Source organism: Myotis yumanensis, unplaced genomic scaffold, assembly GCF_028538775.1.
Source record: "Myotis yumanensis isolate MYYU_CA2020_CCGP unplaced genomic scaffold, mMyoYum1.0.hap1 SCAF_4, whole genome shotgun sequence".
NCBI classification, from domain to species: Eukaryota; Metazoa; Chordata; class Mammalia; order Chiroptera; family Vespertilionidae; genus Myotis; species Myotis yumanensis.
The window spans coordinates 33,573,818-33,588,215 of record NW_027223755.1 but is presented as its reverse complement, the minus strand read 5'-3'; the positions used below and the strand labels follow the sequence as shown (position 1 = coordinate 33,588,215).

The 14,398-nt window shown below is 34.0% G+C and overlaps 1 protein-coding gene across 1 annotated transcript in view; it reads left to right on the top strand.

Annotated features, from left to right (window-relative positions):
• Positions 1-14,398, top strand: part of ADAMTS6 (ADAM metallopeptidase with thrombospondin type 1 motif 6) — a 229,076-nt gene that overhangs the window by 174,971 nt on the left and 39,707 nt on the right. The window contains exon 21 of the mRNA XM_070411450.1: positions 128-266. Coding sequence (XP_070267551.1) covers positions 128-266 — 139 coding nt within the window. The remainder of the gene's footprint in view (positions 1-127; positions 267-14,398) is intronic.

Below are 14,398 nucleotides of genomic sequence, written 5' to 3'. Positions count from 1 at the left end.
CTAAAAGTTATCTTAAATTTCTTATAAGGCTTATTTTATGGCATTATCTTCTTCAAAAGAAATAATAAGTATCTGAATGAAGGCTCATTGTATTTTAATTATCTTCACCAGTTGTTTTCAATGGCAGGTTCTTTATCAAGATACGTATGAGGGAATTACGTATAAGTTCAATGTTCCTATCACTCGGACTGGCAGTGGAGACAGTGATATTGGCTTTACCTGGAATCATCAGCCTTGGTCAGAATGCTCCACTACTTGTGCTGGAGGTAAGACAACCACTAGGCAGCCCACCCAGAGGGCAGCATGGAAAGCAAAACATGTTGTGAGCTATGCTTTATGTTTGCAAAAGAAGCTAATTGGAAACATTTCTTGCAGGTTTGCTCCAAGCTGTAATTTAGCAAAAGAAACTTTGCTTTAATTATATTATATTCCATTTGTTTTTAACCTCATGTAATTTGTACAGATTTGTTGGTAAAATACATCTTGGCACAATGAGTGTCTCTGCTGATGCTTCTCCCAAGACTAACTTGAAGGTGGGCTATTTGCTTTTCGTGAACACATTCTTGGTAAAGAACAGCAAGAGTTTTAAATAAGAAAATGGGCAAGAATCAGGCGGCACAGATACAGCTTCTTGTAATGGGGCATGAGAATGTATGTCCGTGTGCTTGTGTGTTTGTGTGCTTGTGTGTTCCCCATTATCGTACTCAACCTCCCTTCTCCTGCCATCAAAGTTAAGGGGCTCTTTACCAGGATACTACAATCATTACTGGTGTCTGGGTCTCTGGGTTAATGGTGTATGCTGATCCCTAGTATAGTCCCTCAGAGAGGTAGCTGCTAGGCGGTGGTTGGTGATGTGTTGGTTGTCCCATGTGCTTTTTTCATGGGTGCCTTTTCCCCACAATTTACTCTATTCCTAATCCTCCTCCCTCTAGTGGCCACCAATGCAATTCTTTACCTCTGGCTGGGAGAGCAGGACAGTTGGCTTCCTTCAAAGCCAACACCTTTGCTGCTGCATGGACTGGTGAGTAGAAGTGCTGTGCAAGCAGCATCTTCATTCTCTCTGGAGACTAAATGCATCGCCTCCACCGTACACCTTGATTGCAAAAGGCAGAGAAACAATCCTATCCTTCAGGCCTACGCTAGACTAAAGCGCCTCACCATTCTGAAAGCAAAGACTAAATTTTGAATAGTTATATTTAGAATGGGAGAAATTGAAATAAAATGAATGATCTCATTTTACCCCATATTCCAATGTATTACCAATTTTTCCTTCCTAAACTTCTTGGAAACCTATCACTTAATGTGATCTTTATCCAATCTTGTCCTATACTCAGTGAATCTCTGGCACCTCTGATTTGCAAGGATTGAATCAGAGAAATTATTTTCACAGAAATGAATTTCATGTAATAAATTTAGTATTTTTGGACTCATACAGAAGTAAATCATTAACTACAACTCTAAATTCAGTAGTAAGCACTGTCCAAAATAAAAAAGCAAATAATAATAATGTTTTTTTCTGTGTGAAGTATCATGAAACATGGTATGTGTAATTTGTGGCATATTTTTAAAAATTTCTAATTCCCATTCATTTTATGTGTGAAATGGTTGGTGATTTGTAATGTAAAGATATAAAAAGTATAGGACATTACTGTTTTTATAAAATAAAGGATATTTAAAATGAATTATTCAAGTGAATGCCATTGTATTATTCGTTAGTGGCATTTATACATATAGATTTCTTCCAATTAAATTCCTTTTTTATTCAATCGATACTTTCCCCTTAACAGTACATACATAAGTCAGGTCCTAGGTAAGATGAGATAAACTTATTTTAAAAGAATTAAAATCATTTAAAGTTTAGGAAATCTAATGAGGAAAGTCTAAGTGTTGAGGTTGATAACTTAGAGAAAAGAAGGCTGAGGGAAAGTGTATCTTCAAGTATGTGACAGAAAGTTGAATGGCAAATTCTTAGGGTCTATTTGTACTAAAAATTGCTATATTTGGGGATGATTTAGACATAGTTTTGTCTGAGGCCAAGGAGGGATGAAATGAATTCTCAATGTTCCTTCTAACCCTATGATTCTTTTGTTCAAAAAGGGGATAGTCCAAAAAAAAGGAGAGAAATAGGTCATGAAGAGTGAATTTGAAAGAAAAGCCTTGATTTTCTTAAAGAAATATGAAAAATCTAAATGAGTGTTATTCTTTTCCATAGCACTTGTATTGAGAAATCATATTAGAAAAGTAACTTCTTGTGATAAGTGATAAATCAAAAGAAAAGGAGGGCGAAAAGCCCCTGGAAAGAGAACTTTCTTTTCTTTGTTATTTATACTTCTCTCTTCTCTCTGAAGTTACTAATCAGAGATATTTGAGGTGGTTCTGGGAATTGGAATTGTGCTCAGTTGTAAGTGATGGTGACAGCATTCATGGGGTCATTGCCTTCTTTGGAAGAGAGATGTACAGTACTTGAAAGTTGGCAGGCTTAGTGTGAAGAGCTCCCATTTGTCTTGGTAAGTGGATCTCAAAGTGTGGTCCCTAGACCAGCAGCATCAACATCACTTGAGAATTTATTAGAAATGCTAATTTTGGGACCCTATCTCAAACCCACTGAATAGAAACTGTCTGGATGGAGCACAGCAATCTATGTTTTAGCAAGCCTTCCAGGTGCTTCTGATGCTTGGTCAGTTTGAGAACCACTGGTCTTGGTTGACAGAGAAATTTAAAGCCTAGCACTCTAGATACATAGAATCCACACCCTCATCATTGAAGTCTGTGCATCTCTCTAGATTCTTTTGCACCTACAACAATGTATGGCACATATTAGGCACTCAATAAATATTTGTAGATGAGTGAATGAACAAAAGGAATTATTTTGGGAATTATATATTTGTTCTAGTTCTTCCCAGTGTGGAAAATAAGAGCTTATAATTGCTGTTTTTCTCATGAGGTGGAGCTAAAGGATTGCCACAAAGACACAGTATAATTTTGGTTAGCACGGATAAGTAAAACCAAGCTTCTTTCTTTTGTTTTCTTTACTCTGAATAGGTGGGAAATATTTCCTATGATATAGAATACCAATATCAATTATTGGAGTTATTCTACTTACACATACCCCCAATTTTTAACCCCCAAGTTCTTTAAATACAGGAAGCATATGATTGAGGAAATCTTTTGAGACTTGGAAATCTTGATCAAAGAGGGAACCAGTTATCTGCTTGGTAGTAGTAAATGGAACTTCATCTATTGTTAAGGAATCTTCCAGGAAAAAGTCGGTTCTATGAAGTTTTTTTACTAAGTAACTAAGGATGAATACTAAAGTTAGTTCTCAATTGGTATACTTCACTCTAGTCTTTCCAGGGTGGTGTTATGTGTCTTAAGGCTGTCAAAATCTTTTTAAATGGAAAAAGAGAAAACAAGATCTCAAAGAACTTTCTATTGCAATCTTACAAGACTCCTCAATGTTCTTACCTATTGCTAACCTGCATGTTTTATTAATGGAAGACCTTTGGACTTTGTGTTTGAGAGCAATATTGATAGTTTTTTCTTGTGAGATCTTTGAAGATAAGAAGTTTTGAGACTGTTTTTCGGTTGCTTAGCAGACCCAATGACAAATCTAATGCTTCAGGAAACATTGCTGGTGATTAAGTCCAAGTAATGATCTTTTCTCTGAGTCAGTGATGAAACATTTCCTCAGCCTGAATGAAAACATAGACATGCTATGGGGTATTGTCTTCAGGATAAATGTGATTTTTAGGATACAGTTTTAACTCTTCCTCTGAGTGAAACTCAAGCCCATGAATTAAAAGTTGGCTATTTTCTGAACCACTGTTACTTCAAATAGAGTTTTTGTTTTTTTATTTCTTATCCAAACTATTGAATGCTCTGTAGTTTATCTGACTCCCAAATTTATATACTACCATTGTATTCATGATTAATGTGTCAATTGATAAAGGTTGGCTGGGCAGTAAGAATTGTATTATTTTAAAATACAAAGATTTAGGAGTGTTTTTTTATCTACTAGTAATTTATGCCAGTATGCCTTTGCACTCTGACTTCTAAAGCTTCAAATAACAAATACTGTACATTCATCCTTTGATTTTAGTCATACATATTCCATTTTAAATAATGTTTGCCTAGATATGGGGTTCTCAGATTTTAGTGTGCATCAACATTGCCTAGAGGGTTTGTTCAAACAAGATTGCTAGGTTCTGCCTCTAGGTTCTGATTTGGTGGGTCTGGCATAGATTCCAAGAATTTGCATTTCTGACAAGTTTCCAGTGATGCTGCTGCTACTGGTTCAGAAACCAGACTTTGAGAATCATTGGGTAGACACATAGGTTTTATCAAGCTAATGTCTATTAACACGAAGTGATAAATCTTTTAGGTAATAATCTACATTATAGTTGTAATCCACATTACAACTAGTCTTTTTAATGATAAATGGTTCTACAATTGAGCTCTGTAATAATAAATACAATTTTATAGTTTGAAAAACATTTTCTGGTGCTCTGTTTCATTTGGTCATTCTTGGCAGCACCATGAGGTAGACATTGATATTATTATTTATATTTTGTAGGTAAAACTTAAGTGAAGTAACTTGCTGAAATTAGGAATTAGAAATTGAGTCTCTAGTGATTTTTAAAATGTAGCATTTTCTTTCTTAAATAAAAATGGTCTTTACCTTGAACAGAGTGTTTTCACTAGTTGGCAACCTCAACAGAGCCACATGATGTATCCCCATTTAAAAATAGCTTCTTCACTAAGCTTGAAAATTCATTGTTTCAAATGCTTTCCCTAAAGCAATGGATCTCAACTGTGGCTGCACATTGGAATTACTGGAGAACTTTAAACAATTCTGTGTTTGGCATCACCCTTAAATATTCTGATTCAATTCCTTAGGAGTGTGGCCTAGGCATCAGATTTTTAAAAGCTCCCTAGGTAATTCTAATGCACAGCTAAGGTTGAGAAGAGCTGCCTTTGAGGTTGATTGAAAGTTTATTTATTTTTCAAATGATTTACATTCAGATTCAGATACCTCTGGGACCATTTCTAACTCAAATCTCTTATTAATTGGTTACTAGTTGACTGTAGTGGTTAATGAGATTTGGGTATAAGTATTTGGAATGAGAAAGTATAGAGGATCATCAGAGAAGGGAATGAAAAAGGTGGCAGGATGCCAATTAATTTCATAATTTGTTTGTATGGGCATTGGCCTTGGACATGCATTTGGAAAGCTTTTTTATAGTTCAGTTTATTTGCATGTCATATTTTACCTGATGGATACTTATAAGCCTCTAGTTAATGTTTTTAAAATGCACTAAAATTGTGCTAAATATCACTTCTTGGCCTTTTGGCTAATATCAAGTGAAACTGTGCTAAACAGATTTTGAAAGCTCTTTCTTCTAATTTCAAGTTTTGTGGTACTTAGGGTGCTAAAATGTGTAAGTGGATATATATTCAACTTTAATTTAGACCCACAAGTCAGAATGTAAGATGCATATGACCCCTGTTTTAACTCAATATCTATGAAAACTAATAAAAAACTTCTTTTCTCTTTGTGACTTACAGTTCTAATCAGAAAAATTCTTCTATTGTTTTAGGATATTGGTTTTTTTTGATAGGGGATGAATCTTTGTAAAATGCAGCAGTATTAATGATAATTTTCTCTCTTTCGGGATGTACTCTCATTTCACACTATTCAAATCATTCCCTTGTACCCACACTACCTCATTAACATCTTCTCTTATTTAATACAACCCTTAGGCTTAAAGCAAAACCTTCCAAAGCCAACTAATTAAGAGTTGATGCTGTACTTGTTGCATTTAACTTTGCACCTGTTCTGCTACTGAAGAAACCTTAAGGATACTTCCTTTGTAGTGCAAAGAAAGGACAGAAATACATATTCATTTTGCATGTAGTAGTTTTAAGTTTATACTCAAAATATATACAATCTTTGTCCTGCGATTCACTTTATTGACACTTCTGATTACTTTTCCCAAATTGTTTTTTTTCTAGGGTTTTCTTTCTTCCTCTTTGTGTAGAAGTACAAAAATTGTATACCAAAGAACTCAATTTGAAAACTGAAAAACACACAAACGCATGGAGGCTGAATAACATGCTACTAAACAATGAATGGGTTAACAAGATCAAGGAAGAAATCAAAAGATACCTTGAGACAAATGAAAATGAAAACACAATGACCCAAAATCTGTGGGACACAGTGAAACAGTTCTGAGAGGAAATTCATAGTAATACAGGCCTACCTCAAGAAACAAGAAAAATCTCAATATAATCTTACACCTAAAGAAACTAGAAAAATAACAACAAACAAACCCAAAAGTGATTAGAAGGAAGGGTATAATAAAGGTCAGAGCAGAAATAAATAAAATAGAGTCTAAAATAAATACAAAAGATCAATGAAATCAAGAGCTGGTCCTTTGAAAAGATAAACAAGCTGGATAAACCTTTAATCAGACTCATCAAGAAAAAAAGAGAAAGGACCCAAATAAATAAAATTAAAAATGAATGAAAAGTGACAACTGACACTACAGACATACAAAGATTTATAAGAAAATGCTGTGAACAACTATATGCTAACAAACAAGACAATTTGGAAGAAATGGATAAATTTCCTGAAACATACAATCTTTCAAGACTGAATCAAGAAGAAACAGAAAATCAGAACAGACTACTACTAATGAAATTGAATCAGTAATTACAAAAATTCTCAACAAACATAAGTCTTGGCCTGAATGTCTTCACAGGTGAATTTTACCAAACATATAAAGGAGAATTAATACCTATCCTTTTCAAACTATTCCCAAAAAATTGAAGACAACAGAAGACTCCTAAGCTCATTTTATGAGGCCAGCATCACCCTGATTCCAAAACCAGACAAAGACATTACAAAAAAAGGAAAATTATAGGCCAATATTCCTGATGAAGATAGATGCAAAAATCTGCAACAATATATTAGCAAACCAGGTCCAGCAATACATTAAAAAGATCATACACTATGATAAAGTGGGATTTATTTCTGGGATGAAAGTTTGGTTCAATGTCTGAAAATCAGTTAAAATGATACACCACATAAACAAAGTGAAGGGTAAAAATTACATGATCATATCAACAGATGCATGAAAAGCATTTGACAAAATTCAGCATTCATTTATGGTAAAAAACTGTCAGCAAAGTGGGAAAAGATGGAACATACCTCAACAAAATAAAGACCATATATGACAAACACAACCAACATCATACTTAGTGGGGAAAAGCTAAAAGCATTTCCCTTAAGATCAGGAAAAAGACAAGGATGTTCACCACTTTTATTCAACATAGTTTTAGCCACGTAAATCAGACAAGAATTAGAAATAATAGGCATCCACATTGGAAAGGAGGAAGTAAAACTGTCATTATTTGTAGATGACATGATACTGTATATAGAGAGAACCTTAAAGATCCACCATAAAACTATTAGAAGTGATAAATAAAGTTAGTAAAGTAGCAGGACAAAGAATTAATATTCATAAATTAGTTGCATTTTACACACCAATAATGAACTATCAGAAAGAGAAATTAAGAAAGCAATCCCATGTACAAATGCATCAAAAAGAATAAAATACCCAAGAATAAATTTAACCAAGGAGATAAGGGATCTGTACTTGGAAAATTATAAGACACTAAAGAAAGAAATTGAAGATATAAATAAATGGAAGCATATACCATGCTCATGGATAAGAAGAATTAACATTTTAAAATGTCTATGCTACCCAAAGCAATCTATAGATTCAATTCAATCCCTATCAAAATACCAATGGCATTTTTCATAGAACTAGAACAAATAACTCAAAATTTATATGGAATCACAGAAGATCCCAAATAGCTACAGCAAATCTTGAGAAAGAACATAGTTGGAAGTATCATGCTACTGATATCAAACTATACTACATGACTATGTAATCAAAACAGCATATTGCTGGCATGAAAGAGACATGTGGATTGATGAACAGAATAGAGAGCCCAGAAATAAACCCACACCTATATGGTCAATTAATATATGATAAAGAAGGCAAGAATTTACAGTGGGGTAAAGACAGTTTCTTTAATAAATGATGTTGGGAAAACTGGACAGATACATGCAAAAAAAAATGAAACTAGGCCACTTTTTTATACCACATACAAGAATAAACTCAAAATGGATTACAGACTTAAATGTAAGATCTGAAACTATAAAATTCTTAGAAGAAAACATGGGCATAAACCCTAACATTGCTCTTAGTGATTTTTTTAAGGATATATCTCCTTGGGCAAGGGAAACAAGAAAAAATAATGGGACTATATCAAACCAAAAAATTTTTTGCACAGTACAGGAAAACATGAATAAAAGTAAAAGATAGCCTACTAATTTGGAGACGATATTCATCAATGATACATCCAATAATATCCAAAATTTATAAAGAACTCATACAAGGTAACACAAAAAAAAACAACAGCACCCAAACAGTCCAATTAAAAAGTGGACAGAGGACCTGAATAGACATTTCTCCAAAGAGGACATACAGATGGCCAATAGTTATATGAAAAGATGCTATAATAATCATTAGATGTCACTAATAACCAAATTAAAACAATAATGAGATATCCTCTCACACCTGTCAGAATGACTATCATGCCCTAGCCATTTTGGCTCAGTGGATAGAGCACCCACCTGTGGACCAAAGGGTCCCGAGTTCAATTCCGGGCAAGGGCATGTACCTTAGTTGCAGGCTCCTCCCTGGCCCAGGCCCTGGTCAGGGCTCATGCAGGAGGCAACTGATCAATGTGTTTCTCTCACATTGATGTTTCTCTCTGTCTTTCCCTCTTCCACTCTCCCTAAAAAATCAATGAAAAAATATCCTTCGGTGAGGATTAACAACAAAAAAGAATGGCTATCATCAATAAATCAACAAGCAACAAATATTGGAGAGAATGTGGAGAAAAGGGAACCCTCTGCACTTGTTGGTAGGATTGCAAATTGATGCAAAAACTATGGAAAAAGTATGGAGGTTCCTAAAAATATTAAAAATAGAGCTACTTTATAAACCAGCAAGTCTACTTTTGGGTATTTACCTGAAGAAATCCAAAACAGTAATTCAAAAAGATATATGCATTCTTATGTTCATTGCAGCATTATTTACATTAGTCAAGATATGGAAGCAACCTAAGTATCCATCAATAGATACTTAGATAAAGATATGGTATATATACAATTGAATATAACTCGTCCATAAAAAAGGATGAAATCTTGCCATTTGTGACAACATGGTTGGACCTAGAGGGTATCATGCTAAGTGAAATAAGTCAGACAGAGAAAGACAAATACCATCTGATTTCACTAAAATGTGGAATTTAAAGAACAAAATAAATGAACAAACAAAACAGAAACAGGCTCATAAATAGAACAAACTGATGGTTGCCTATATAGAAGGGGGTTTAGGGGGTTGAGTGAAAAAGGTGAAGGGATTAAGTCATGGGGCTATAAAGTACAGCCAGCATAGGGAATGTAGTCAATAATATTGTATAGTGCCAGGTGGGTACTAGACTTATTGGGGGCTACTTTGTAAATTACATAAATGTCTACCCACTAATATAAAATAATATCGGATGGCAACTGTAATTGAAAAATTTTTAAAAACTACCTCAATTTGGTCAGGTTTCTGCTGACAAACAGGCATCTCTCTGCTACACATTCATTGCTGGACAGCTAAGGCAAAAAGAGATAAGTTACATCTGTGCTTAGATTGAGGAGGAGGAAGAAGGAGACAGGTTATTTTTAGAGGCAATTTGTTTTAGGTTTTATTTTTTTAAATGTTTTAGCTTTTAAAATTTTATTTAAATTATTTTTTATTTTCCAATTACAGCTGACATACAATGTTATATTCGTTTCAGCTATACACTCCAGTGATTAGACATTATTTAACTTACTCAGTGGTCATCCTGATACATCTTCTACTTGCCTGGCACCATACATAGTTATTAGAATATTATTGACTATATTTTCTCTACTGTACTTTCCATCCCCATGATTATTCTGTAACAACCAATTTGATTTTGTTTGAAGATAAAGATTTTTCTTATATATACACACTATGGATTATTCAAGAATGTTTCTGATCAGTTGTCATTGACCATTTAAAATATCATCATTACTTTTATATTTAATTAGCCTAATTAATTTTTCTTGCATGTTTGATGCTTATTTTAAATAAGTGCTTTTTCATTTATTATTCTTTTGTTCCCCTGGATGTCATCTTAAGCCTTGAATGTGTGTGTATATGTGTGAATTGCATATAAACTTAAAAGATATTCTTTCTGTGTTTATTCTTTCTAAGTAAGACATATTCTTTTTTTTTAAGACATATTCTTTTTATTTTACTATCTGTGATTTCACCTAATTCACCAGTATTCTTATAAATATTGGAACTGGTCTCTACTTTTTCAGATTTTAAGATGCTTTACATAGTTTTACAACTGCTATTTTGTATTCTTCTGATTTAGGGCCATATTTTTCAAACTGCATCATGGAGCCCCAGGACACTGCAGAATACTGGGCATTTTCAATGCCAACACGGTCACATCAGTTGTATGCCACAGATTATTACTATTAAGTTGTTTGGACCTAACTAATTATTAAGTGAAACTCTTTGGTATTTTTTTCTGCCTTAGTTCTGTAAAAAATTTACTGAGACACTAAGGATGCTGTGAACCAAGAAAGTTTGAGAACTCTTGATTTAGGGTAAAATGAGTGTCATTAAAGTTGGATAAAAATTAGTCACCTCACTTCAGTAGACATTGAATTTCATTTCATAAGAGGGGGAAAAAAGCATATAACTTGCTTATTCTGGGTCCTAGTGGTGTTCAGAGTTTAAAAATCAGATTTTTTTTAGTTAAGGAACTAGAGGTCTTAAGTAATATGTAATTTCTCCTTCAGACCTGTATTAAGTATTCCTGCTGATGTGCCTTCCTGAATGTTTCCTTTCTTTGTCTCTGTTAGTTCAGTTTAAGAGTTTAAGATTAGTGGGTGATTTAAACAAAAAAAGGAGAAAGAGAAAATAAACTATATATTTAAAAGAGCCCCTGATAGCAAATTCTTTTCTGCAGATTACTCCCTAATGAGATTATTTAATAATCTACACTATTCATTTATTAATAACATGTTTTTTCCAATGATTTTAATGAATCTATCATGCAGATTACTATAGCCCCTTTAAAATGTTGGCTATTTCTACATTGTTTCTAGGGAAACATTATAAGTTCATGTTATGTAATTTATTGTTCTCAAGAACGATACAACACAAACATAATGTACACTTAAAAGTATAGCTAAGTCATTCTAAAAATAACGCATTTAAACTTTTTTTTAAAAGCCATTATTATTCAAAAATATAGAATGCAACCTTTAGGCCAGTACTACTATCTGCCTGAAAGAGAACAGCTCTCAAAGTACCAGATAAAACAGAGGCAAATGCTTTGCCTTTTCACAGTCGTCCTTTTAAATTTCTTTGCTGGTTCTAAGTACCTAACATACTTACCATCACTAAAAGTGGCCAGTTCACTATTAGTGAATAAAAGAATGTGTTTCAAACAAAGAAGGGTTTTGAGACTTGACTTTTATAGACATAATAACAATAATAATGACTAACACTTATCAGCTTATAAAAGACATCTATACTGTGACTTTGACTGGAACTCAAAGTGGAGGATCCCAAGTGAAGCAGACGGAGGAAAACCAATCCAATTGTTTTTGAAGATTCAAAATAGACTTGATTGAAATTAAGTGTTAAAGACATAAAAAAGTTGAATTCTATAAGTAAGTTTGCTTCTCCTTGATTTGGGAATTACCATGTGAAAGTTACTTTCAGTGTCAAGTAAAAGATAACAGATGGAAATTTTAGTTTGAATAATTAAAAGCCCTTTACTTATCATCATTCCCCCCCTTAGAAAAAAATCGTTATGTAACTAGTTTTTAAGAAAAAAAAATCCCTATGGAAGTTATTTTCATGTGAGGTTTTATAATATACCATTGCTTGAAGCTGTGAGGGTTCTTTTACATTTGATTCCTGTATATTCCAAATGTAGGCATAAAACCTATTTAATAATACAAGTCCCTTGTAAAAAGTGACTTGAATTTTCAGGGAATAAAGATTTGCATTCAGCTTCATTTATTATTTCCTATTATTGTCTTGATCTTTGAAAAAGAAAGTTTTTGTAAGACTGGACAATAGTCTGTCATTGCATTGACGGTGGCATTCCCCTATTGACTCTCTCCTACCATCCCCTTATTTCAAGTCATTTTCAGTGTTGAGAAGGATGAAGACCCTTTAACATAGGGGATTAGTTGTACCAGGCATTATAGCAGGGCATCTGTGAACATCACAGCTCCTAAAAGCATACCCTCTTGTAGCCATCAATTACACCAGGCTCGGTTCTCATGCAGCGTGCCCTGGAGAGGAGTAACTCCTCCAGGCACACTCGTGCTCTTGGCTGGTTCACACTTCTGGAAGTTAATATGCTTGTTCACTTATTTGTCCATAATCATTATTTCTATTTCTATTTTTCCTTAAGCATATGGCTTTCCCTACATAATACACCTTTTCTTTCATAATACACTTTTTAAAAAATTCATTGAATTCTCCTGGGTATCTTCAATATAACTTAAGCTTTCTAACTTCTCGTAAAAAGTCTTACATATGAACATTGCACCTGATAACCTGACATTTTTTACTGTTTTACCCTGCCTATTGTGGCTTGCATTTCCTCTTAATGTTAAGATTTATAACTGAAGGCAAGAAATCTCTGCTAATCTAAAACATTTCCCCTGTGTTCTTTCCTCTTTCATCTCATTTCTGTTGCTTTAGAGATTATATTTTTTCCTAATGTGATTGGGGCCTAGATACATAATTCACTCGCTGAAAAACTTGGGTAAGACTGAAAACAAAGTTTAAGTTCATTCCTATTGTATTAATGATGTATGTGTCACAGATCATGTTTCACTTGACAAAATTTTTGTCCAAAATATCATTTTTAACAACCATATCATATGTACCTTTACAAGTTATTATGCATAAAATACTTTTGGAAAAAAGAAAGCCTTTTATAATGATTAGCATCATCATCCCAATTTTATAGAATCTTATGATATTACTATACCCATTTTTTCTTACTTGAGCAAAATGAGTTTATTTTAAAAGCTATATATAACTTGTAAGAGAAATCAGACAGCAATAATAAACAAAATTAAATAAGAAATATTAGACCTGGAAGGGCATTTTTTTAAGGTGACTTCCATAATTATAATGGTACTTGCCTAATCTTGCCTCCTCATTTTAATGTCATCTCATTGAGGTCAAGACTGTCTCACTTATTTCCCCCCTTATGATAAGGAATAAACTATGCCTTAGACATGGTAGGAATCCAGTGAGTTAAATTAAGCTAGACACTTGCCCTGGAAAAGATTACTGTTCATATATAATGAGTAGTAGTAATTCCCTCCAGGGATAGTGTGATTTCAAATAAATGCAGTATATGTGTGCTCCACCCTACCTTACCATCAGTAAACACAGTTGGCTCTAGAAAAATACAGTATTTTTAGAGTAGCATTTTTCTTTTCTTAATCCTGTTCCCTTGGGACATCTAGTTTTGCTAGGACAGAAGGGAAGATACTAAAAAGGCAGAGAAAGAAAACCTTTGAACAATAAAAACTAGCAGGAGGCTCATCAGAAACAGGAAGCATATGGGTGGAGCTGATTGGTACCCTGGATGCCAGCTGTTAGATCCAAGGCAGATGGGCTTTGCTCTGCCCTGAAAATGCTTGTGTCTGGCCAATAATCACACAGCACAACAGCCAGATTCCAGCAGTGAAAGGCAGAGGAGAGAGACTTTTTATTCGTGGCATTTGTTGCTCTTTGGATGATATCTGCCCTGAAGACTTAGATTATGTTAATATTGCTAGCCATATGCTCTGTATACTGTGGTAATGTAGTGTTGTCTTGGTTGCTAGCTACTTTGGGTGTTGTGGTTAAGCAAATTGTTGCTTTAGCCACCAACCACATTCTTAGTCTAAACTCTGACTTATTAACTTCTCTCCCCACCACTTCCTCTTCAGAAAACTGCTATGATATGATGTGCTATGCCTCTAGGTTAAATTATCTAGATGTTGGTTAGCCCATTCATCCCAAGGATGCATGTATACCTCTCTTTTACTCCCTTACTGGCTCACTCATATGTGGTTATTGACTGTTCACTTACCAGCCCATTCAATGGTCTCGGACTGAAATCTGGGTGTTATGAGTAGATTTGAGAAGACTCAGAAGATCTTCCTCCTGCCCTTAACCTTCTCTACACCATTCTTGGTTTAACACAG